The following is a 27,369-nucleotide window of genomic DNA, read 5'->3' as shown; positions in this document are numbered from 1 at the left end:
TACATTTTGGCAAAAACGCCTTTTCATGCCACTTGCTGAGGAGTTGCACTCCTCAGAGAATCACAGGTGAAAGAATGGGGGAGAGGAACCACACCACACCAGAGCTTTGGGGCATACACTTTCTTGCCCCTTCTTGGCCACGGAGTAGCAGTTCAATAGCACACGCTGTGGAGAGAAAACTGTAGTGCTATTACGCTGGTGGGTGAAATCAGAGCTGGGTTTCTATTCAATAGCAAAAATAAGAGAAACCTGATACCGACATCACCACCTTTAACAATTGTGCTCCACCGCCTTTGAAGCCGGGATCTTAGAAACTGTGGTCCTAGAAAATAATGTGTGTTTTCTACCCAAAATACATGCTGGGTACACACACTCCTATCCTTAACCACGCGTTCTAGAGGCAGCAAAGTGGGTTGGGTAGCAGGCCCATCTCAGGAGAATTTTTGGGTTGGGTTTCTGTTTCTGCAGTGGTTCAGCAACTTCCATTAGTTTGATCGATAAGTGAAGCTGCAAAGAGAATGTTATTTTTGATTTCAGCACTTCGTGACGTGGAGAAAGTGATCAAATTTACAGTTTGCATTGCCCCGCTGAACATCAAAAATCTGAGGAAGAAAAACTCACGTTCTGATTCCAGATATTTACTTTGGATTTTTCTCTGTGCTTTTCCTCCAGGTTGTTTCAGTGTTAGAAGGTGTGCTGTCTAAATTGTCAAGATACGATGAAGGCACTTTCTTCTCATCATTAGTTTCATTCACTGTAAGTGTTTGGCTTCACAATGCTTCTGTTCTTCTTCGTTCTGTGCATAATTCTGAAACTGTGCACAATCTATAGGAATAAGCACTTACTGTGTGTTGTTTTATTTTTAATTTTCTAAAGGTGAAAGCAGCTGCAAAGTATGTTGACGTTCCTGTAAGTACAACCCTTTTAAGTTTTTTTTCTAGTGTTCATAATAATACAAAAAACAGGGGGTTTGTTAGCTTACATTTTTTATTGTTGACATTTTGCTTTCCTACAGAGATTCATTATAGCTTTACACGGAGTATTTAAACAGCCACTACAACCCTGAGAGGGCATTTCATTTCCCTGAAGCAATGAGTAACTCTCAAAGCAAAGCTTATAAAGGTTATTCTCAATGCACTTTTTCAGTTGTGGAAGAGCGAGGATTCTAACTTCAATATTCTTTTGTAGGGGTCTTTCTGTCATTTGGCTAAATTGTTCAAATGTACCAGATAAGCAACAAGTAAAAGCACCATACTTGAATACCCCTTATTTATTGATTTTTTACTTCAGGACTCAAACCTGCTTATTTAATCCCTTATTTGCTAAATCTGTATTTGATTTACCATTGCTTATGCAATCTTCGTGTGATATAAATAAAAACTGAAGAGAAGAGTAGCTGTTGGAGCTCTTTTATGTATAAAAGGAAAATTCAGCTATTAGAATATTTTGAGTATCATAAAAGAATATCTTTTCTTTAAAAAAGCAAGGAAGAAGTTATCAAATATTGTCGTTATCACTGTCAGTAAATGTCCTTTGTTCCCTCACAAGTCGGCGTTCTCATCCCTTTTTTATGTGATCCTAAAACAATCTTATTTTCCAAGCATAGCAAAACAATGACTAAAATTATTATGTTAATGACCTTACAAGAGATAAAATTACAAATACAGAGGAACGCTGGATATGCTAGACTGCATGGTGTCTAGAAATCCTTTCAGCAGTTCTATACTCAAAAATATAATACTTGCAAGCTTAAATTAATTGTTTTTTTAAAATCCATGCATACTAAATAAAAGGAAAAATCTCTGTTTCTGGAATTTGTTATTTTGCTATCCTTATATTAGCTTTATTCATAAGATAACAACTTGTAACATTTCTGTTTGGATGCTGTTTTCAGAATCTTTTTTTTATTTGGTTACGTATGGACTTTGTTGAATTGTATAAATGCTCTTGTGTTTTATAAAACACAATCTTGCATTCAAAGGAATGACCTCATATCAAATCCAGTTAATTTAGAATACCTCTTGTTAATATATTGTGCTGTGGAGCTGCTGCAAAAGGTCCTTGCTGAGGCACTTAAGACTGAAAAACCTAAAGAAAAAAATTACTGAACAAACTAGAAATTCGTTGACTTCTTTCAGGTGCCATGAAAAACTCTCCAAATAACATAGAATAGCTATGAGAAGGAGATGTCAAAGTCTTTTACCATTGGCCTGGACATGTTGATGTTGAAGTTCATGATAAAGATGAGACTGAAAAATACCTTTGCCACAAGCTGAGGGGAATGTTGTGAATCAGATCGCAGAGGGATGCACTGCTCTGGAGAGAGGGGAAGGCAGAGCAGGGAGGTGGTTGCTGGAGCCCCGTTGCCTTTGTCATACTCACCGAATGGTGTTGCTTGGCCTGAAGAGACGACCAGATTATAGACAGGCTGTCAGACTCCTTGCATTTTAACAGCCCTTTGGCTTTTCAGCTATCCCACACACCTCTCCCATAGCCCAAGGTGTGAACTGGACTGTAGTACTACAGTTGTAAACTACAGGTGTAAACAGTACTTCAGGGAGACTGTGGATCTGACCGAGCAAACATTTTCCAAATTCTGGAGGACATTTCTGCTGGGTTGAAGAACTTTGATAGGCAGGGGTTTGGTTTTGCTTCTTCACATTCTTCCCCTCGTGAAGATGCAGTTGAGGCCACAAAGAGCTGTTACTGTCACAACTGACAGTGAGTGTCCAGTCTGAATAGGGCCTAAAATCACCGGTTGTGGAAGTTACAAATTCCAACTGCAAAAGGAGGCTCTAAGTCATCACGTTGCAAGGTCATCTCCTGGGCTCGCAATTGAAGTGAGAAGTGGAGAGCGGCACAGGGTGAGGAATTTATGCTGAGCTCTTGGTCGTGTGATCGCAACCTAGCAAGCCTCCACTGAAGCAAATTAAATGCCTCATGTGGCTGTATTTTGCATTGATACGGTTTAAGATCTCTTCCTGTCCCTCCTTACCATATAGCTGCATATATGGAAGTGAGTTAAACGTGACCACAGTATATTTCTTTTGATATACTTGCAAATACGTGCAAAACTGCACTCTGCTAGATGACCACATTCTGCCCCCGTGCCTCACCTCCATTCGAGGATCTCACTGGGTCACCTTAGTGCTGTCCTTGGGGTCCCTGAAACAGAGCTGTTGATCACTTGGTGGATCTGGGGGAGAAGGAGGTTGGGCAGCAAAAGGCCTTTGGGGTTTTTTTTAAGTGTGTGAATTCAACAGAGTTTTTGATCTTTGATTACTAGGTTCAATATTTGTCAAAGAGTGAAAAATATGCTGGTTTATAGTGACATAAGAAGAATCTAACTAGACAAAAGAAATGTTAGAAGAAAATGAAGGTAGTATTGAGCAGGATGCTTTAGAGAGCATGAGAGGTAAAGGGGATAACAAAGTTAAAAGGTAAATAAAAATAGAAATGATAAAGGATTCAAAAAGGAGGAGGACATTCTTGGATGATTCTTGGTCATTTTGAAGAAAAGGTTACTTCTATTAACATTGTGAGGGGTTTTAGACATTAAATAGTTGGGCACGAAGATGCACACTTCCCAGAAGGCCTCCCTCAACTTCTCAGGGCCGTGGTGGGAAACGTAGACACAGACTTGCAGTTCATTTGGCAGATATGTATCTACCCTACTATTCATTGATCTTGCCAGAGAATTATGAATAACTCCATCCAAAAAAAGTCTCATCATCTTTTTTTTTTTTAACCTGTTTAAGAAAACATTCAACATAAACCTCCATTTTTCAGAATGCCCTTTAGGAAGTGGGACATACACAGTCGCGAGGAGCTCTCATTGCTTTCCCCAGCCATTGCGTATAGGGCTATATGGACACTCTGTGTGTTCTGGTAATTGAAACACCAACAGAAATACTAGAAACAGTGCAAAATAACACAGACGAAGAAGAGTAACAACAATAATGGCTTATGATTTCCTGAAAATAATGAAGAAAAAACTAGTTGCTATTGCACTCTTTTTGTTGGTAATTGTCACAGTACGCTAGACTCTGAAATGAAGAAATTGTGGCTACTGTGCACATGAAAGAAACCAAACGTTTGGAGGAAAATAACACAAACATTACAAATATAAGCAGTGCATGAAGGATGCAGTTTTTTCTCTTGTTAATGCTGTGTTTTGATGTTTGGGAATGCAGGAGTTGATTTTTTTTTAAAACAACTCAGCCAAATCCACTATAACTCTTTCATTAGTTTCTCTTAAAGCTCAAGCAATCCTTAGGAGATATAGAAGTACAATGTGTCTGATTTTTTTCCTTTTTTTTTTTTAATATTCTCTTCACAAAGCCCGTTAATTAATGATAACAGGGAAAGAATGCAGTAGAATTGAGGGCAAGAAAAATGTGTATTGTTAATCTCAAATGATTATTATTCCTCAATCATGTAGACAATTTCATTGTGTTCAGTTTCTCATCATGTAAGTCAGTTTTCCACACGAATAATTGTGTCTCTGGCTGGTCATTTCTACACACATTTGCCTCATTTACAAATACAACCAGAGCAATTACTCATACAAATTGAGCATCCAGTTACATGCATATTTATATACTGCTTTTTGTTCAGAAAGGTATGTTTAAATCCCTTTGTAAGCGCCGGTAATCTATGCCAGTCATTTAGAGGGCACAGAAGGAACCTAATCCTCCCTCACTTCATGTAGGCCACCTGTCATACCAAGTGCAGCGAGGCCATTTGAAGGACCCAGGGCTGACAGCAGTGCACAGCTCGCACAATGCCAGGCCTCTCGCTCCACTCTTGCCTTTATGCGGGGATCAAAGGTATGAAAAGGGGCCTCACACATGTGCCAGCATTTGACTTATGGGGTCCTGTAGAGGCCAAAGTAGGAACTCTGCCTCCTACCAGGCAGATACACATTGGGACCTTCCAGATACCTCCATTTCCAAATATCACATTTGTACTGCGTGGCCTCGTTTAGCTGGTTTTAAGAAGCAAACGACTTTTTCTGGGAAATGAGTGTTTATTCAGGTGTGGCCATACTGTGCCATTCATTTTTACTCAGGATTTACTTGGAGACCCCTGTTAGAAAATAAAGAGCACAGAACAGCCATTATCATCATGCTCAGGGCTTCTCCTGCCTTCCTCCGCCTCCTCCTCCTCCTCCTCTTCCGTATACCCAAACCTGGAAACTGGACCTTCTGTTTTCAGATCCATAAAAACAAGCGATTGCAGAATGGGAGGGAAAGGCCTTTGTCATCTGTTTTGAGTGAGCGGTATTGTTGAGATATCTCTTAAATGGAGTAGGAAAGTTAAAATAACATGGTAGAACATAGTTATTTGCAGGAAACCCCGTATTTTAATACCTGATTTTTTCATAGGGACTGTAGCATTTTGAAGACCTTTTGCACTGCAGAATCAAGATCCTGGTGCAAACACTTGCACGCCTGTGCTGCCCCGTGAATGCAATGAAACTACACATATATGAAAAAGCGCTTGCATAAACCCTTGCAGAATCACAGCTTAAGTTCTGCGTGACAGTTCTCAAAATACACGCGCTTAGCCTTTCCCAAGGTTGCTTTTTCATCTACAAGAAGATGTATTACAGGCAGTGAAAATGCATTGTATTTTTTCATTTAAGCAAAATATTATTTTTCATAACCACGTGAGAATAAAATGTTACCTTTATAATAGACAGATTATACAAATGATGTATGTGATTTATGTATTTGGATCTGTAAGAAATGAAGGGAGTGAGAATCTTGTCATGAGTACGAGTAGCTTCTATTCCAAAAAATATTTTAATGGCATTTTAATTCTGTCATTCCAAAGCCCAAGTTGTGAGCCTTGCTGTATTTAGAGGAGAAATTTCAGGCAGTGAAATTTTCCAATGTGCTCATTCATTTGGTGGTGGACACTGAATAAGGAGCTCCTGTGTTTCTCACAATAGCCCCCTCCAGCTCATCACTCCTTTTCATTTCATTGTTACATCCACGCTGTAGTTAAAACGTCTCCCTCCAGGATGCAGGGGAGGGGAAGGGGGTGGAGAGGAGAGCAAACACAAAACGGGATGAAGTTTGTTATTATATAGTTAGTCTCTAACATCTGCTCTCATCTTTGAAACATTAGTGCTTTGACAGCATAGCAACTCAGTAAACTAGATTTTTTTTCTTTGCAATACCAAGAATACAAGTTTGTTTAATACTTTCTGATGCTAAGAAATCTTCTGTGACAAATGCCAAAATGAGAATAAACGTAACTCAAGCATTTACAAATGTACATGGTTTTTATTGAGATTTGTGACAAACTGTTGCATTGCAAAGAGCAATGCAGAAACTTAGGTGTATCTCTGCGGTAGGAAGAGCCGAATATTAGTGGCAGTGTTAAACTTGCTGCAAACCTTTCAGCAGCAAAGTATATGAACACCTGGAAATCAAGGCAATGCCGCAGTACTTTTGGCTAGGTGCCTCAGGCAGATTTTGGCAGTGGGAGTGATGTGTGTCGGTCATAATATAGCGTCTGTCATCTTGGAAACTGGAATAACGTATTTCAAAATTTGCCTCCTTGTTAAATAGACACTGTGGTAGTGTTTTCCCCGTTTAAAGGGAGAAAGTTAAGCTGTTTCTTCTTTATCTGAATTTGTGGAGATGAAAAAGTGCCTGTCGATCTGGAGCCACCTACCAGTGAATAGTCAAAGAGACAACCTGCACCTGTGGGATTAGGTGCAGCAGCAGGAAGTAAGAGCACTTGCAGTATGTAATTAACAAGGATTTTATTTTTTTTTTTCCCAAACAGCATGTTCATCTTGCCAGGTTAACTAGTGATTAACCCTAAAAAAGAATGTGCTGAAGCCTACACCCTTGTTTAAACTCATTCACTCGCCAGTGTATTCAGTTACTTGTGTAACCAGCGACAAAGTAACCCTATTTACAGCTCTTCATTTCCTGGTATTTTATTTGATGTCTTTGTGTTTCCAGTTTCTCCATTCATCTCTTTGTTTGGTTCTCTTTCATTTTCAGATAGGCAAAACATCTTGTCTGCTGTTCTGAATAAAACAAACCTACAATAACTTTTTATCTATCATAAAAAAACACTTTTTTTCTTGGGGGAGTTTTCAGACAGAATACCTTTTTTTTTACACTTATCCGGATAAATATACCAGGTTGAATTCTTCTCCCAAAGATGTGCAAAAAACTCTCTCCCATTAACTTCAGCTGATGTTCTGCCAGAGATTTAGGGGAGCAGAATTCTTTATATTCCGTATAGATGTGGAAACTGAGTTGCTTAAATCTGACCAATGTTAGTAACGAAATGCCCCCTGTGACAGTTACTTAAAATATATCTCAGTTTCTATTTGTTTGGTTTTTAAGGTGCATCCAATTGCTTAATTATTGTTTGGGGGGGGTTATTCTATATTAACCGGGGTTTTTTTTAATGAAGTTTAATAATCCAAAATAGAGCAACAGAGGATCATGTAATCAGAGGTTCCCATCTAATATAATCTCTATTTAAAAAAGTTAAAACATTAAATATATAGCACTACGCCTGTTTTGATGCTTATAATAGCTTTCTTTTCTTCTTTCACACGTTTAGAGAAAACAAATAAATTCAATGTACGCAATATGGAGAGATAATGAAGTATTTGATATACTGTTGGCTTCGTTCAATGTTTAACATGTGTTTTGACCACCATGAGCAAAGATGGTTAATTTGCAATGATTTTGGTGAGGTTTTAAAACAGAGTCATACTGTTGGAGTATTGATAATCTTCCTTACCCAGACATATTTCTACTGTAGGCAGACACTGTTTAAAAGGAAAATTAATTTTTTTTTCCACAGCAATTTCAAAGATAATTATCCTGCACACATTAAAGAAGGATGAAGTGTTTTAAAGAACTGTAATTCTAATTGGTAAATGTCACCAGCTGTTGCAGTTACTCTTACTTGTGTATATTCTTTTAATGATTACACTCCTGTGCCACAAGCTACACGAAAATATATTCACTAGGTGTGAAATTCCCATATGTCACAGCTTCAAGACTAGGTAAACATCTCAAAGATAAGGGGAGAGTTAATGGTGATGGGAAATGTTATTTTTCTAGCTTTGGCTGTCTGCAAGATGAACATTTTTTATTGAACTTAGTAACAGAAAAAATTGCGTGAATTGGAGAACCATTAGGTTTTAGCCTTCAGTGAAAGATTCATTTACACATTTGAATACGTATCTCCAAAAACTGTAATCATTCTTTGATTTGTTAGATTATCTCCTTCACTCACCCCTGGAGATTTCAAAATATTTTCCCATTATCCCTCCGAATTAAAACTAGTCCAATTCCTATAAATTGCATATCAGGTTTTAGAAAGTACATAAGGTTTCAGCACTGGTTGTATTCTTTTCTACCATCACAAATGAGTATACTAAGGTAACACATGGAGCTTTCTGTTTTGAATCTCCTTTGCATAAAACTTAATTTAAAAACATTTCTGTCACATTTTAGTGAAGGCACATTTTTATGAAGGAAATTTACTAATTTCCATGAACTGGGTTTTCCAACAGAGAACTGTTTTATCTATTGTAATCGTACATTCTTATTTCTATGCTTAGGATCAAGGTGTGTAACTCAGGTGTAAAGGTAGATGGTCCTGCTTTTCTCTTAAGAGTTTCATGTAGGCACGTATGTATGTGATAAGTTTTTGAAATGAGTTGTCATTGCCTCTGGAATGACCAGTCCAAATGTGCAGGAGACATATCAGTTTTTCAGTGTGAGGTTTGGAGATACTAAACCACCCCATTTAACTGTTACTTTTAAGAAATTAAACTGCCATTGATGCACATGTATAAATGAAAAAGAAAATCTTCTTTTTTTGGATCATATTCCTATATGCATCCATGGTAGATTCAGGAAAAAAGAGATGAAGCTTATGATCCAGGAGGTTTCACTCACTGCAGTTTTGAGGAGAAGGAGTTCTCATCCTGCTATTGTAATGGCAGTTTCTAGACGGGTATTAGTTTGGGCATGTTGCACCTTTCCTTCCCTCTTGTGCTCAGACCTGTTCATATACATTATAATATATTACATACAAGATAATAAAGAATGAGAAAAAATAGAAGTTAGCCACTTGTAGACTGGAAGGGAAGCCTTAATATATAATCATAGGTAAATATTTTAACTGTATGAGCATGTTTATGCATACAGACCTTTAAAATGTGCTAATTATTTTACAGCTTTATACGTATGCTGTTTTCAGACAATAACAACTTCTGAGAAACAGAGATGATTTATGCCTGGGAATTCAGGGACTGGGTATCGCTGCTTTCATCCTCCTTCCCTAGAGCTCTTAATTATTCTGTACAGAGTCAGTCTTAGGACATGAATCCTTTATAAATACCTTTGTGCCAAGGCTTACTGTAAAGTATTATAAAACTTAGCCTTATTTCTCATGCCACGAGCTTCATAAACTATTATTTGGGAGCAAGTGATAGTTTTACAGACTTGCTGACACAGAGGGCATTTACAGAAGACTTTCCAAAGTGCTTATGTTCATTCTTGGTTCCTGTTAGAGAAAGATGAATTCCTGACTAGCTCTGCATAACGCTGCCAGGAAAGGGGATGTTGCTGGCTGTCAGGGGCGTTAGTGTGTGGAAAAACATTTTGTGGCTACAGAGGTCCAGAGGTCCCCGTTGGGCAGGAGAGAGCAGTTGCAGCCACCACTCTGGCTGGCCTGACATAGTATTCACATACACACGACATAGCCTAGCCTGTCCCACGTTTGGAGTGTGGTATGAAAATTATGCCTACTCTGCTATTCATCCAGAACATAGATTGGTACAAGAAGGGAAACAATTCAGTTTGCTGAATTGCTTGCGCCTTCCCATCCTCTGCACTGATTGTGCCAGTGCAACAGTTTCAAAAAATAGGGATACGGGTCTGCTCTCATACCAGCCTTTTTATGCCGTTGCTCTCAGGGAAATGCTTGAACTTAGTTTGAATCGGAATTAGGAGAAGCTGACCTCAAACACCGAATTCAGCTGTACATTGGAAGCAAATCGCAACAGATCTGAGGCGATGCAAAAGGAACTGAATGCTATTTTTAACCCTTTTCTGAATGGGATAGCAGGATCTGGACCTTAAGGGTGGAGTAGCTCTGAGATCCTCACTAACAAAAAAGGGGAAAATGTCCGTTTGCCATTGCCATTACCATAGCCAAGACTTCATTACATTACTTATGGCAATGAGTATTTATGACTCAAAGTACTCATAAATTATAACACTGAGAACTTTATTAATAGTGAACCCTCCTGAACTTGGTAACTAACCCAGAATTCACAGCAGTTTTAGTAAATACGGTTTATACATATGTGAACATTGTAACAGAATCTCAGTTTTCATTATGTTTAACTTCTTATAAGTCTTAGTTGTTTAGTGGTCTGTCTCTTTCCCTTCCCACTACTTTTCCCCCTTACTTTGTGTTTCCACAGAAACCAGGGATGGATCTAGCAGACACCTACATTATGTTTGTTCGACAAAACCAGGATATACTTCGAGAAAAGGTCAATGAGGAAATGTACATAGAGAAGTTATTTGATGTAAGTAACTACCCTTGCAGAGCTTGCTGGTATCACTACTACATCAGAAGGGATAAGCCTCATTTTTATGATATTAAACAAGCCATTCAGATGGTCTTCCCTATCAATCATTTTTTTCGTTTGCTTTTTATTTACCATCTTGAGCTGTCAAGGGGGGGCTTTCTTTAAACATTTTCTGCATTAAACTTTTAATTGCTAGAAGGCATAAACAAAACTGATAGAAGATTATTATTTGAAATAGTAATTTTTCCACTGTGAGTAGCCCAATTTTATTCCATCTTCTGATTTTGAATGTGTTAATGGAGAGAATGGGATTGGTGTGGTTTGTGGACTCCATTGCAGACCTCATTTCCCTAAATAAAGAACTTGTACGTATCACTGCCTGCTTGTATACAGAAAGAGGCCAGTTATGCCAGATACACGTATGGGTTTGACTGGTACTTTCATGGAATGACTTTTAGAATTTTGTTTTATGGATTTTAAGTTTAATATTTATAAATTCTTAAGGTTGGCCAAACATTTATTGAATTGTCAAACTCATTTTCAAAATTCTAATCCTGCTTCTGCAAGCTCAGAGTAACGCTTGTCCTCGAGGCCCACACATTGCTAGCCAGCCTGTATCTTTGCAATAATTTCCCTCACCTTCGATACTGGCTGCCGCAGCCTCCCTCCATTCATTCTTTTGCCCTGATTCCTCCTCCTTTTGTTAGAAATGATCACCTACTCTACCAGAATTTTCCTTGTACAAGGCTCTCCTTTAAGGCCTTTAAGGCCTACCTACTAGCAACACCCTTGGACATATTTCTGCTCCTTCAAGTTGAACCACTAATTTATGTCTAGTATGTCCCTTTCAGACTTGTCTAAAGGAGAAGGTGTTTGGCAGCTGAAATTGTACCTTCTGTATAAATTCAAAGCACTACGCATGTAAAATATGTCTAAAATAAGAGTTATTTTATTATAAACTTGGATAAATTTACATGACAATGATGTCAGTCACTTATAATTATGTAGGAATTTGAACAGGGAAAGAGTCATCTCTGGCACCGTGCAATGCAATTCATTACAAAACAAATTCTGGAACATAATACAGACTTTGAAATGTATTTATTTGTGTGTCATCTCCTAAGTATTTTAGAAAGCTTTGCTGGCAGTTTCATTTAATTATGCAAGTTACAGCAAATGTTTTCATAACAGCAATTCACAGCCTTTACTGTGACACTACAGTTGTGGCAGTCACAGAAGGTCCCATAACATAGACTCTCAGCCATGGTATGTCATGTCAGTGTTTGTTGTTTGTTAGACTGGGTGGTCAAAATGAGACTTATCTCTCAGATTTTATATTTCCAGACACTCCCAGGCAGCTTTACGAAAAAAAGTATCATCTGTTTTAATAAGCTAAGTGCTAATATGTGTGAAAAGAATGATTTTATAAAAGCTTTGATGCCCTGCAGGGGTAGAAAAATTATCATCCATCCAGCTGGCACCTTCACAAAGTACTAAAACCATATTAGCAACTTCTGCTTCAGTTTGCTTTTGCACTGAATCTGCAAGCATATGTTTCATTTTCAAGTTTCTATTTTTTGTTTTTCTTTGGGGTTATTTTTGCTTATGTTGTAATTTGCTGAATGTTAATAAAAGTGTGTGCCTAAGGCCAAGTCTAACTCTCACTGGAGAGACCACATTGACTTTGTTGCTGTAGTGGGATTGGACCAAGCCTTAGGCTATGTCCATAGCAATAAACTGGCCAGGGCCTGGGCACAGGCCTGAGAACTAGCAAGTGATCATCCATACCATTAAGTCAGCAGCATGGTTCCTGGCCTGGTTTTGGGTTAGGCCAACTAGCACTAACCCAAGGACAGGGCCTCAGTCCAATTGGGTTTGGATGGGTCAAGGACCTCTCCCAAGTTTCATTTCAGCAATCAAGCTTTTCAGCACAAGAAGACATCTCCTGTATGGACAGAGGTCATGACATAGCCCTTGCCTTTGAGACGCAAAACCATTCCTGTCCTCTTCTACTCAGCAGTACGCATTGGATGCTGTCATGGCCAATGCTTATAGCTGTAAAGAAAGAAAAAAAGATGTGCATTATAAGCATTCTGTGTATCAAATACCTATTTGTACCTTTATTTTCATTTATATATGGTGGTGTCACGTTTCTACATAACATCACACTAAGAGATGGACACAATTGGACAGATTCAGATAAAAGCATTAACAAATATGTAAGCTAATAGAGTGCAGAAATTTAAACCAAGGGCATCTCACTGTGTTAACTCACCTTTCCTGAGATTAGTACAGATTTAGAGCAGTATGATTGAGCAAGATTTTGCCCGGGATTTTTCGAAATTTTTTTTTAAATTAGTGATATAACAAAACCTAGGTACTGTTTATAAATTCAATTCTATCGAGTTCTATTTCAATAGAAAGAATAAAATATATTCACATTTTTATGTAAGTATACTTCAAGCCATTCAACTGGGTACAGTTGTAGATCACAGTTGATTTCCCCTTAAAATACGTTATATTTGTATCAGATAAGAAATCAGCCAAGCAAAATAGGAAAAGTGCGTATCTGTGCTTCAGCCAAGGAAACATCTCATCCAGAATAACCAAAAAAAAATGTCTGTTCTGTGTGCTAGAGGTGTTAGTTGTGAATATAGACAAGATCAGGCCTCGGACACTATTTTAATGGCAAAAAATGTATAATTACACACTACTTGTGCAGATTTCATTAACTTGATTCAGGGCTGATATAGTAACAACTATTACAGTGACCAAGAGAACAGGATGTCTATCATAACAAAGATCATTCAAATTTAAGAATAGTATTGATACAAGTACAAATATCTGCCAGTGGGTCACAATATGTTAAGGCTAGAAGTTGGAAAATTTTCTATCAACCTGAGAAGTCTCAAACTAAGGAGAAGACAAAAAAATGTGCTTTTTTTATGGTGCTTGATAAGCCTGGAAAAGGGCTGCCACGCTATACAAAATGTGAAAATCAGGAGAGTGGAATTTAAGCTTGTGATATGAATCCTTACATATGAGAGAGGCTCAGATCTCCAGGGGACTTGGAAAGAAGACTGGGCTGCTAGTTTTTTCTGTGTCATTTTTAAGCCATTTAAGTCCTATGCTTCAGTACCTCTGCTGATCATGCAGCAGAATGAAGGTGGTTATTTTTTTCCTTCCTTTCCTCTGACAAACTTGGCTTCTGGGTGCATGTCGTTCTTACCTCCTCCAGAAGGGGTACAGACAGCACGCAGAACAATACAGCTTGGTGCGCCTGATAGCGCTGGTCTCTCTCAGGTCAGTGTGCCGTCTTCTTGTTCTCAAAATTAATCACCAGATTTGGAGTCACAGAGTTTTTGCTTGGTCAGTCTGCCGGAGACTCTTAGTACGTTTTGTCTTCCTTTGCGGTCTGGGACATGGTCTTCTTCCTAAGATCTGCTGGGAATTTTACCTATCAAAATTCCTTCATGTCACAGGAACTCAGGACATTTATCTCCTCCTCTCTTGCTATAAGAGCTTACAGTTGTGAGGGGCTTTTTTGTTTGCTTGTTTGTTTTTAACACCACGGATCTTAAAGAGCAGTAAGAAGGTTTTGTAACACGTTGTACATGTGGATGGTCTGTAGCAGCTCTGGGTTAAGTGTCTGCTCCATGCTCAATGCATGATCCGTGTGATTCCTTCCAGTCTCATACTCCACTGAAGTAAACTGAGACAATGAAGTTACATTGGGACAAGTTTCTCTAATAAAAGTTGCTCTAATAAAATAAAGCAAACTTTTCTAACATTAGTGCTGCAGTGACTCAGGTAGATTCAATGTATAACACTAAATCATGAAGACAGACAGGCACTACAGTGGTTTTTAATGATTACAATTTTTAATTAGGAATTAAAGCATCGCCCCATCACCTCCAAAAGCGTTTTTAAAGTTTTATCACTTAAACCAAGAACTCAGTTTTCAAAATAATGTGTAGTAAAATGTTTTAGAAACAAAGTTGTACTTTAATTTCTTTTTTTTTTTTTTTGAATCAGCATTTGAAAAATACTTATTTTCAGAAAAGGCTGTAAAAACAGCAGTTGGTGAACAGGAAAATGAAGTCTTTAGGATAGAATTACACAAACCTAGAATAAATCTAAAATATTACAAATTATTATTATTAAGGCCCCTCTTATAATGTGCTTGATGGATGATGTAAGAACATTTGTGCAGCCTATCAAAGAACAATAGTGTGTATCTGATCGCAAAAATAACAGATTTAAAAAATATCCAACTGTGAAGTTCCCACAGAGTCTGGTTCTAGACTGTCAAAATCAATGAGAGTTTTACCAGTAACCTTAATAAATACGGTGCTGTGTCCGTAAACATGCTGTGTTATCATCAATGGCTAGACTTAGATTCATGTTTCTACCTGAATTTTTAAGATGGGACTAGTGAGTCTTGAACTCCTGAGCATTTTAAATTACGTTAGACTTACAGATTAAAAACTGTTTTCCTTTAAAACAAAATTGTACTTTGTTAACAAACCAGCTTAAAAAAAGATAAGTCATTTTGCATCAAGCACTGTTTAAAACATCGATGCAATACTTATTTTCTGTAGTAATGTATAGTTCCTAAGTGCGACTTTGGTAGATTCTCACTTTCTTGTAGCTGTTAGTTGCACAAGAAATATGGATATTCTTGTCTGAGCACACACAAAAAAATTATTTCAAACATTTTCCCTTCAAAACCATTCTTGATTTCTTTGCCATCAAGAGCATTATCTCGTAGGTTGTGTTGGGTCTGTTGTGAAAAACTTACAGTGTAAAAAGATACGTGATTCTAATTTTATTAAGACTGTATGTGAAATGAAATCTTTATGCAGTAATTGATTGCTGCTTTGAGAAATAAAGAATGGTTTAAGAGAACACTTTTTACACATCAATGTTTAGCCGTTGATACAACTGAAAGGTTTTCCAATTTTTTTAGTCTTTAATTTCTCGGAAACTTGTGCACAAGCGTACCATAAACACATAAAATAGCCAGAATGCTCATCCTGGAAAGGTCGGCATAGACAAACCGGTCCTGTCTTTATCTTGTACGAGTGGCACCTGCTAGCAGGTGTTGACTGTGGCCCTGATTGCCCATCTCTTCTGGGTGTTAAACTGGTGTGGTGTGACTGAGTGGTTCTGTTGCCTTCACAAGGGCTGCTCGTGTAGGAGAACATCCTTGGGGTTGTGGCCTTGTGCGGCTAAGAGATCTGCATGGCAAGGAAGTCGTACAACTTTCTTCGGAGTGCAGAAAGACTGAGTGTCTTTCTGAGTAGTATAGATGCTTAAGCATCCCAGATTTACGTAGCTGCTTTTGGCTTTTGTATTTCAAAAGTTCGGATGTAATGCGATATTCTTTTTCTGTCGAAAAAATGCTTGTATTTTATCTGGAATGTGAATTAAATGGTAGTATTGTTGCCGTATCACAACCGTTATTTTCCTTTTCCATTAGTAGCAGGGATGGACGATTTAAGTTCAATGATGTACTTGAGATTATTTGAGGTAGTAATTATTCTCCAAAGATTACTATGACATGCACTTCATTCTAAGCCTAAATGGAGATATGAAGTGCTCATCTCATTCATTTCTGTTTGCCGTCGTATCAGCAAGTACATTTTTAGCAAATCCTTTATTCAATTGCATCATTTCTGTAAGTTTTCTGACCTTTTACAAAAATATGTGTTAAACATGTGCAAATGCTTCTCCCTGGCAAGTGGGTTAATCTTCGGTTGGTGTTGCACAGCTAAAAGGAACGTTTATTTTAAATGTGAGAGTTTTCTGTAGTACCAGCTCCTTGTGCTGCCCGTGTCTACCTCAAAAGCACCATTACTGTAGTATTTAGTAATCGACAATGTTTTTCTAGAAAACTTCAATTGTGATTTTTTTTTTCCTCATTCTCAAATTGCTTCCTGTCACGTTAATTGTAATAAGTAATCCTCATTTTCATTGTTATGTAATTATTTGCGAGTGTGTGGTTTGACAAAAGGTCTACTTTTTGATCTAGATTATATGCCAAGGCAACTTCAGCAAGTCGAGACTAGGTAGGACTGGTTAAAGGCCACATTTGAATCAAAAGCTGTGTTTGTATTAACCTCCGAGAAACATGAGAGGACCGTGCCTAATTACTTAAAAGAGACTCGACAAAAATGGATTGTAGCTTGTTGATCTTCTTATTTCTTTGATAACTCAGAATAATCTTCAAGAAATATGTGGGCTTCTTTCTCAGATTCTTGAAATTTGATCACAGTGCAAAATTGTCCTTTGGCGCAAACCCAGAAATACACATCTTTGCATGATGCACCTGGACATATGTGGCAGGTCTGGTAGAATCAGCTAATTAACAACACAGGCTTAAACAGGCACCTCATCTGGCAGTGTAGTTAGTTGCCTGATGGTGCTCAGCAGGATTTGGTAGTGCTTTTTATTTTTCTATCCTAATGGTCTGCTGCCCACCTAATTTTGCCTTATTGTCAGCCACTACTTACCGCAGCTTGAGGCCCTCCCAGGAGGCTAAATTATTATCAAAGGATTAGGGAGATGTAGCCTTGCAGCTCTGACATTTCTGATTACTTGTCTATGCCAGAACACTAATTAGCTGTGACTAATTAAGAAAAATGTTCCTGCCATAGAAAACCATTTAAAAGAACTGAGAAGTAGAAAAGCAATTGAAAAGCTGAGCAGTGCTCAGATTTGCTGATTTAGATTTTCACCAAAGTCTTAACTCACCTTTAATTATGTGTAATATTTTATAGGGAAAATAGAAAGCCCTTGATATGAGAATCACTCTGCAGTTTTGTCTTGATCTAAAGACATTCGTGTAATTTTAAAACATTTTGTCATGTCTTTTTTAGTAAAAGAAAGAATTTTAGGGAAAACTGTAAGCAGCGTCACCAAATGTGGACTGAAAAAGTGAATTATATTAACATGCTCAAATATATGAAATCATTCTGCAAGATGGAAGCAGCATCTTGCAGTTTTGCTGTTCGAAGTCTTTTCAAAGTTCACTAAATTATTCGTGATGTTTTCAAGTAGATTCACCTCATTTTGGGAGATAGAAATCTCTATAAAAGAACAACACTTCATTTGAAAGCTGAAAAATGGAACTTCTATCTGATTTTTATGTATTATATAAGTTTTTCGTTGATTTTTTTTTTTTTCTGGAATATGCTGAGAAAAGGAGTGCCCACTCTCGGAGGGGGCTGATTATGCTGCTGTGAATCCAGCAAAACTCAGCACTGTTGAAATCAATAGGACCACAACACACTTAAAGCAAAGCATGTGCTTCAGAGTTTGCTGCTTCAGGATCAGAATATTCAGCACTTTGTAAGCTGTTTTACACTGTAGCCGAGAGTCTTTTCTCTGGAGGAAACCATGACACAATGGCTGGGTTTGATGTGTTTTTGGTATGATACATTTCCCTGCCTCTTCATTTTTTAGGCCTTTTTTTCTTTCTGAATTTCCATCCTGTTGGGTATCAAACAGCCCCAAAAGATACAGAAAGGGTTTTCTCAAGACATGATGTATCCCATAGTCCAGTCTGCATTTAGTATTCATGGAATGGATGTCTGACACCTTTTTCACACTAATTTAATCATATTATTTAAATCTTCCCAGTGGGGGAGTAAGAAACTATGAAATAGATATTCTGATATCTTGCTAAAAGAGCTCTTTAGGTATAAAAGGGAAATAGAGAATGATTTTTCAGGGCACTAAATCTCATATCCTGATATTCAGAATTTCTTATGCTGTCCTATCCCCTAATTTCCCTGACTTGGGTGAAAAGCTCACTTTTTTTGAAAAAAAAAATAAATGTGTAAATTGCTGTAAAAAGACAATTTTAAATGTGCATCATGAGTCAAAAGAAGAAAAAAAATGGAAAAAATCCCGAAGTCGAGACTTTCAAGTCCCTCTGATTCTTTTCCCCCGAGGGAATTCTGTCAGTCAGGGGTGGAACTACGAGGGTTTTTTGCTTGTTTGTTTGGGGAGGGGCTATAACTCTGGGAGCTTCCAGTACAGTTTCCCCATAGACGTTTCTGGTATATACTGCTCATTCATTTATTTAACTTAGTTAAATGAATCTATCCATCACCCAGAGTATCCATTCACTAAAAACAATAACAATCCTATCAAATAAAAGAGAACTCCTTCCAACATCCAGGCACAATTTAGTCCTTTAACCTTTTTATCCTGCTAGGCACAAAGTAGCAGCATCTCATTCCAGGCACTGCATTTTTTATTTTTTTTTTTCTTATCTAGATGGCTTGAAATGTGTCTAGCAACTTAATGGAATCAATTGAGCGGGGACAACTATAAAAATATAAAATAGCACTGAAACTTTAGATGAGTCAGTCAGTAAGTGTTAACTATGGCTGGAGCTTTCACATTCTACGCAGTCAGGAGAAATCAATAAGGATTGTACCATTTATATTGTCTTATCCAATGTTTGTTCACCATGAAGTGCCAGGCACAAGCACCATCTAGGGAATATTGATTTCTTGATGTACTGTAATTCACACACATATAAACAGCAGGAGAACCTTGTGGTTTCTCAAACCTTACTTGCGGGTTTGATATTTATACTTGTATTTCAGTTTGGGTCAAGCTTAGTTTAAAAAGGAAAATGAAGCAAACCTCTGCGTAAGTGTTCGCAAATAGACGCACGACCACACTGTTGATCGTATTACAAGAAAAATAGTGACAGAAAGCATAAGAATAATCTAGGTTTACTATAATGAGTCTGGAGTAACAGAAAGAGATTGCTATGTTGTAAATCAAAATAGTACCAGGTGAGGATGCTGCAGAGTGCTCTGGCAAAGTCAGTAATTCCTCAGTGGAAAGAGCTTCTTAACCCCTTTGATCACAGGGAACTGAAGCTTTAGTGCTGATTTAGACGTGGAAAAGTGTTGACCTATATAAAGATGATTTCCTTTAAACAATTTTCAAGTGTTTCATGGTATATTTTCTTAATTTACACGGCATTGACTATCGTTTGTATTATACTGTACTACAAGTGTTCACAACGTGCAAGAAAAACAGTACAAATAAAGAATAGAAAAATCAGCTCAGAAAATAATGATAAAAAAAGCAACGCAGCTGTAAAATCTGCGTAGCTGAAAGAGCGCACCCGGGCAATAGGGTCCGAGATGGAAAGGAGCAAACCAGGCGCCTGCCCAGCCCAAGGAGACTTTCTCCAGAGAGATGAGAGGAGGAGAGAAGCAGGAGAGAGGCGGGAGGCTGGGCCTCTGCTCCACATGAGCGCTGCTCGGCGTGGGGCCCAATCGATGGGGCGCAGGAGAGGGGCGGCTCCACCACTCTGCAACTCCCCATCAACTTCACAGCTGCATCCAGCCCCGTCATAGGCCACCGCAATAACATGCAGAGTAAAGGGATGATGAGTCACGGTTGCTGGGGGGGAAGGATTGGGCTGCGTGGAAATACTCACCCAGAGGAACCCAGGATGTTTTAAATACTCTAATTAAAATACGTACTTGACCTCATTCCACGTGGAGCAGGGAGTCTAAATAGAAGAGTCTTGGACAAGAACTACTAACGTGAGTGTAAAAGTTACAATGCAGACTGTGGCCCAGCTTCGGTGCAACCTCACTTTTGGTACACGGTGCAGAGATTAAGAATATACTCACCGTAAGGGAGAGATGCGGCTCACAGGAGGTCTCTTCCAGCGGTCCCTTTGCTGATGCCTCGCTCCCCGAGGAGTCCCGGGTGACTGGGCAAAAGCAGCGATAGGTGTCTCAGTTACGTACCTTACAGGCGGAGTGAACCTGGACTTTTAACCTTACTAACATTACACCTAGGAAGACTGCTTGCATCTGTGCAGCTAAGCGTATTCGCGGGGCTTTTAAAACTAGAGCCTGACAGTAAGAGGCAAGTGTTATAACAAGTAACAACTTGGTCATTTTGCGTTATGTTCATTTTTTCATTGTGAAGATCCAAGCTGGCTTTCATTTCAAGGTCGCTCAAGTGATGTTCCCCATTCTGTGCCTCGGAGGATGTTTGCAGATATACCCAAACTGCAGCACAACACACCGTGTGGCGAGACTGACAGTGACGAGACTCCAGAGAGTTTTAGCACCAGAATAACCTGTGGAAGTACCGTTCACAGATGCACCGCGTATCCGGAGTGGAGTAGGGAAACTGTTTGTGCTGTTAGTCTTTCGCAGTCGTGAGCATTATGTTAGTGCCTAGTGTTTAAAATCAGAACAGCAACATTACATATGTCCAGATACAAAAGGAAGTTACGCGTGTCTAATTTTGCAAACCTCCAGTTTCCAAGCACATCTACCATATGTGAAGAAGCAAGAAAAAAAAAAAAAAGGGGGTCACAAACGTTATAAAGTAGCATAAATATTGTAAATTGCTGTTTAGCAACCAATAACCAGTGCAGGGAGAGATGACTACTGGATGTTTTGTATTAAAGTATGTATTTATTTGTGAATTGGCAGCAGTTCTGTAGCAACTAGCCAGCTTCTAATTATAAGCCTAAAATACGAAAAATTTACTTTCCTCCTAAAAGATAAGCTTTTCATATGGTAGGTGTTCTTTATTATTTCAGAACAATATCATTTTAGCCTAGAAGTTTCAAAGATGCTTAATATGCTTTTAAGCGAGCCACATTCTCTCTTTTCTTCTCATTACTGATTTCTGAAAACTAGCCTGCCTAATTCCTTTCCTTGTATCACCAAAATATCTCATCCGGCAACTCTTCACTTCTTTGTTGTCACGAGTCCTGCTGAACAGGGTCTTCCCGTCAGGGTTTGGGTTCCTCTTTCTGTTGAGCTCCTTTCCCTTTTCTCCCGATTGCTTTGGGAGTGCCAGTGGGAATCCTTCATTCAAATAGGCAGTGAAGAGACGGACTAGAGACTAAAGTGTTTGTTTCATCAAGTAGTTATTCTTAAGAAAAACAAAATGTTTTTTGAGCTCCCTGAGAAGTTCATTGGAGTAATGGCACAAAAAAAAGGCAGAAGGAAACCAAAGGAAGAGTCCCACTGGAAGGAAGAAAACCTTTCTTCCCTGGTCAAGCAAGGGTGCAAGAGACAAGTTAATAAATCTGCTACAATCACACACATGCACAAAAAAAAAGGGGGAGAAGGTTAAAAAAAGAAAAAAAACAGGAAGTACAATTATGTACCCAAACAGAGTTTGTAATTTGAAACGACCAAGCTAAAGAAATCTTGTTCCCGATCCCCTTGTCACAAGAAGGATGAGTGCTGAAGCAGATGGTGGTACATGGTTTCTTTCTTACTTTTCCTTTCCGGTACATGTAGCTGTAATTTAGGCTGCGAGCAGTTTTGCACATTCCCAAGCCACAGTTCAAAACTTGGCTTAGCATTTCAGGCCTAGAGGAGGAAGCAAAACACAGAAGCTGGATAAAAACCTTAAATGTTTCCAGAAAGATGCCTTGATAAGTGGTGCTGAGCATTAGAAGCGTAAGACACTGGTGGGGTGGAAGAGGTGTGTGTCGGGCTCTGTGCAGAGTAGGAGCACAGGAGGGAACCCGGGGCTTGGGAGCATTGTAGCAGAAATAAAATCATAGAATGGTTTAGGTTGGAAGGGACCTTAGAGATTGTGTAGTTCCAACCCCTGTCCATGGGCAGGGACACCTCCCGCTAGACCAGGTTGCTCAAAGCCCCATCCAGCTTTCCTGTAACCCCCTTTAGGTACTGGCAGGCTGCTATAAGGTCGTCCCGGAGCCTTCGTTTCTCCGGCCTGAACAACCCCAACTCTCTCAGCCTGTCCTCATAGGAGAGGTGCTCCAGTCCTCGAAGTTAAAATGTGGGAAGGAACTGAAGCAAAATGGGAAGCAGAGATGAATTCAGTGTTTTCATATTACACTCAATATTGATTTAATGATTTGCATTTTCTAGATGAAGGCTTTTAAACATCTGATTTTTGGTGTAGGGGAAAGGTTCCAACAAGGCTAACTCCATGGATTTTCCACTTGTGCTTAGTTTAATCTTCATTTCTTTCCGTTTTTTTAAATGAAAATTTCTAGGGAAAAAAAAATGCAGAAGGAATAAAAATAGTGGCATCATGGTGACCCCCAAAACAAATATTATTCTCCTTGAACTTTGTGAACGTTGAAGAAAATGCAAAATTAAGCCCCCAGACTTTCCAGGTCTGATGTCTGCTTATTAACCGATGTATACTATTATTGGTTGAAAGCTAAAGGATCTTAAAACATCCTTTCAGCTTTATATTTGTACCGATTGTATTTTATATGTAGTAAATAACAATCAAAGTAATGTGTCCTGATACAGCAAATACAGAGGAATTGAACATGTAGGTAAGTGGAGCTTAATCAGTGCCCGTGAAGTGGAGATAAAATTCTAACTCTCAGCACAGTTGCAATGTCAGCTATTTCCCTCTATATTAATTTTGCTGAAAATTATGCCACATAAAAATTTTCCCCTGGTGACAGCAATGCTTGGAATCGAAAAATGGAGATTTTTTTTTCATTTTTCAGAGAAATAATGTAAACTTCTTTGATGTTCTAAGCAGAAGGATTGCTATCTTGCCGAAAGTAAACCAGCCAGAAGCATTGGGTTAGCTGTAAGAGTATCCAGGCTACAGGTGTACTTGAAAATTTTGTTGTATCTAGAGATGGTGTAATTTTTATTTCTACGGTCAGAAGTCAGCTAAATTACCACTTCTGCCAGCTGAATTTTACTGTCTGTAATGGAAAAGCACATCTCAATAACATAAATTTCTCTGTTGCTTCAGAACAATAATATTAAGACGCACACACAGAAAATACCACCTTTGCATGGGCTTCCCACAAAGGCAAAATTCTGAATTTGGGTGAAAATATTTTTTCAGGGATGTCACTGTAAACTTGTGTGCTCGAGAGTCCAACCTAGCTCAGTGTTTTGTGTTGTGGGGCTGTGAGGCTATGTATGTGAGAAGCCACCTTCTTGTGGGGTTGGATGACCTGTCGCTGAGGGGCAGTGGCTGTCACCAGGAAGCTACATGGAGCTGATATTGGGATGGGAAAGCTCTTGCATGAGAGCTTTCTCTTCTCTGAGGTTTCCCTGGCTTCTGTTCCTTCATTTTCCTGGTCACTGACACAGTTCTCATTGGAAATGCAACTGGAAGTGCCTCACAGACCAGTCCACATCTATGACAAGTGCAACTTAGAAAAGAAAAGTCACTGGGAAGAGAATTTGTTCCTGCCAAGGGAGTGAAGATACAGCGGGAGGGGTCTATGTCAGTAGTCAACAACTTCTGGTCTCTCTCCAGCAGAAGAAATGGATATTTTGACCAGTTCAAAAATCACCTGTGTCAGGAATCAGAATTTATAGGGTAGGAAGAGAGTACAAACAAAATACCTAGATGCTGATCCATTAATTTTTTTCTAAGGCTACATAAACTTGAGGGAAAAGCATAAACATCTTATGCAAAGGTACTTCATTGCTGCTTTTAGTTTGCAACTAAGTATTTTTCATTTCTGCAAAAAGTGTAAAGATCTTTTTGAATGTTAATTTACTTCTTCTGACTTGATTTCTTAGTTTGGTGTTCCTGTGTGTATTTATAAGATGCAGATGACCTTCTGAAGTATGATGGTGGCCCACAAGCTTAAAAACTCTTATTTTTAAGAGTTACAAAGGCATTCCGGCCTTCAGAAGAGTCTAGGAACTCTTCTCCTCTCAGGTAAAAATCCTCATTTTGGTGGATGATATCTACACCTTACCTTGAAAACACAGCTATAATTTCTAAACCTCAGAGTATTTTCAAAGACACTACAAGTTCCCTCATTATCATTAACATTCAGCAAAGGATTATTCATATTTTATAAAGAGGGAAACAATTATGAAACTTAAATCAGGAACTTTTTTCCTAACTTTGGCTGTTTGCGTTTTTAAGGAGTAACTTGCTTTTGTCATTTAGCATTTTTTTAAATGCTCTAAAAGTTCCATGGCACATTACTAACACTAGCTACCAAAATCCTGGAACAATGTAATAGCGTTGCCTTTTAATGAAAACTAGGCATTTTAGCACTTAGCATACTCATAGCATTTCTTACGTGTTTTAGCTTACGCTGCCTTTGATGTACAATCTCTTCAGTGAAAAGAGCTCTTTTAGTTATTGGTCCTGGTAGGAAAAGTAGGGCTGGAGGAAGTAAAAACATCCCGTTGTCGTCTGAGCGACTCGATTCCTGATCAATAGTGCGATAAAGGCTACGGTAGGAAGATAAAATGCGGTTCCTAGAAAAGCTGTTCCCCCTGCCATATTCAGCAGCAAAAGCATTTTGACAGTGCTCATTTATCAAGAGCGGGCAAGATAGAGAAACTCGGCGGGGTCTTGTGTCTGCGGCGTTAGGGATACCAGCCCTAGAAGGACTAAAGCATTGTGTACTAGTATGTATTGAGCCTCCTTCCAGGTGGCAAACAGCTGCACCTTTTTATAAAACTTCAAAAATAAATCTGAAGTGCTTGCTTTCAGCCGATAAGTGTTATATTTAATTGAACCGTTCTGCGAATGTTATAGCTCAGGCACCCAGAAAGGTGGTGAATATTTAATATATTTGTTTTGTATTTCCACCGGTCAGCAGAATAATGAAATTCCTTAACTACTTCTCTTTAACTTGCCTGAAGAAAGCACGGTATGTTGCTAAATCGCTTTTCTCCGGCCCTGCCGAGAAACAACTTTAATCCTTGTTAGAAAATTGCAGAGTCTGGGCCTGACAAAGAGCTCATGCCTGGCGCATTGTGAGCGCTGGGAGCGGGGCGAGGGGAGCCCTTTACAGCTGCGTGCCTCCAGCCCGCCTCAGCTGGACTATTTAGGCGAGGAGGTTTGTCAATTCCTCCCGACAATGGAGCCAGTTTTTCAGTGCCTGTAGCCGCGCCGAGCCCCGTTGGGGATCAATGCTGGCCATTCAAGCTGCACCCTCTTTCATTGCTTTGGTTTGTTAATTTAAGACTAAAGGTCCGCTGAGGGGGTTTAGGGTGTTTAAGAAAGCTGATGAACTGTTTAAGAAATCTGATGAACTGAGAGCGTTTATAGCCCTGGTGTGGCAACTATTGGCACTGAGGGAGCTGTGTCCTTGTTGACCCTCTTGTTATTAAAAATGCACAAGTGCTGCGCTTCTCAATATTTCAACACTCTTTCATTGTCAATACCACCTTCTGAGCCCTTCAGCTTGTTGCTTGCTCTAAAGATCTTCTTAGATTGGGTTTGAAAACTTCACCTTAAACACTAGATTAGACTGATGTTCTGTTTTCCGTGCTCCTGTTGATTTGTTGAACCTTCCCAGGGCTGGAAAGCAAGTAGCAGCTTGATGGGGAGACGGGCTGCTAATATGATTTACCAGTCTACAGTCATGCACAATAAGTGTGAATAAATACAGGGGTCTCACAGAGTCAACCCTAGCCTTTCCTTTTCTCTTATTTTTTACTTTAAAAGAGGTATCTCAGGAAAATGAAGTGAGTAATGCATGCCCTTACAGGAGCTGGATGAGCTATGAATAAGAGGGGGGGAAACAGGGAGGCAAACACATTTTTGTTAAAGTGGTTGGCTGCTGTTATGTGCTGATGTGAAAAAAATGTATAACAAACACTTACTGCTTTATTCTTGCATAGGCGACAGCAAAGAATATGGCACTAATACCCTCTCATTGGCATCTGCAAGAGTAGCATTGTCCTTTCTGGGCTCTTGTTACTCACGGGAAAGTGACTTTGTCTTAAAACCAGTTAAAAGGATTTTATTTTTTTTTAATTATTGTTACTTAAAAACTGTGCAATCTCGGGACCATTATCTGACCGCTGAGGCTTTTGAGTTTGCAGTAGATTCCCGTAAGTCACAGCAGATGCATCCCGACCTCTATAACATGCTCCTGGTCGTCAAAACACATGGCCTTGGATTCCACCTCTGAGAGGCATTTGCGGTGCTGTGCATTTCAACGGGCTCCAGAAGAAGCGAGAGGGAAATATTTGCTTTTCTTAACGAAATCCAGCAATTTTATGTTTATGCAGCTTCAGCCTATACTAAGTGCTCAAAACTAGTGGGTATAAGGCCAATAGCGAACAGGAATGTTATCCACAAGTACCTGTAGGAGGACTCTAAAAATATACTGGATGTTATTTTTATTAAAAATACCGTGTCTATTCAAAATACGAATACATCTTTTTCTAATACAACAGCAGGCATATTTTTTTTCTGAACAAGGTACGTTGCCAGAGGAGCAAGTACCATAGTATCGTTTCACAGTCACCAAATGAAAAATTTCTACTTACAGTTTAGCATATTAAAGCTTGTCAGGAAAATATAGTATATTGTTTTCATTCACAAATTCGAGTAGCAAAATGGATTCCCTCCAATTTCTTAGCTTTGTTTCCGGTGCATGTAAGCATATCACAGGTATATACATGGAGAGGCTAATTTTTACTGCATCCATCTTAATGAAGTTATTTGACCGGGCTTTAAAACACATCTTTTGCCAGAAAACATCACAGAATTTCTGATCCTGTCTGTAGTTTGTTGGTGGGAGCAAGTTTGAGCACCTTCTGCTTTCTACTTGATACAAACCAAATACATCCTGGATGTGTTATTGGATTTTTTTTTTTTTAATGGAAAAATACCAGTTTTGAGAAAACACCATTAGGAAAATCATTCTCTCTCCCACGATTATGTTAAAGATTAGCAACTGTAGAGTCTGAGCGATAATATAATAATTGGGCTCATCTTGTTGCAAATAACAATAGCTATTCTGGGTAGAATGCTTGGCAAGT

General features: G+C 38.8%; 1 protein-coding gene across 8 annotated transcripts in view; it reads left to right on the top strand.

Moving 5' to 3' along the window:
* CADPS2 (calcium dependent secretion activator 2) overlaps positions 1-27,369 on the top strand; it is a 320,439-nt gene that overhangs the window by 286,751 nt on the left and 6,319 nt on the right. For all 8 annotated transcript variants that reach the window (XM_063323277.1, XM_063323280.1, XM_063323282.1 and 5 more), the window contains 3 exons: positions 673-756; positions 877-909; positions 10,487-10,594. In XM_063323277.1, the coding sequence (XP_063179347.1) occupies positions 673-756; positions 877-909; positions 10,487-10,594 (225 nt within the window). The remainder of the gene's footprint in view (positions 1-672; positions 757-876; positions 910-10,486; positions 10,595-27,369) is intronic.

This window comes from Chroicocephalus ridibundus, chromosome 1 (assembly GCF_963924245.1).
Source record: "Chroicocephalus ridibundus chromosome 1, bChrRid1.1, whole genome shotgun sequence".
In the NCBI taxonomy this organism is placed as follows: domain Eukaryota; kingdom Metazoa; phylum Chordata; class Aves; order Charadriiformes; family Laridae; genus Chroicocephalus; species Chroicocephalus ridibundus.
This window is presented reverse-complemented; position numbering and strand designations above follow the sequence as displayed.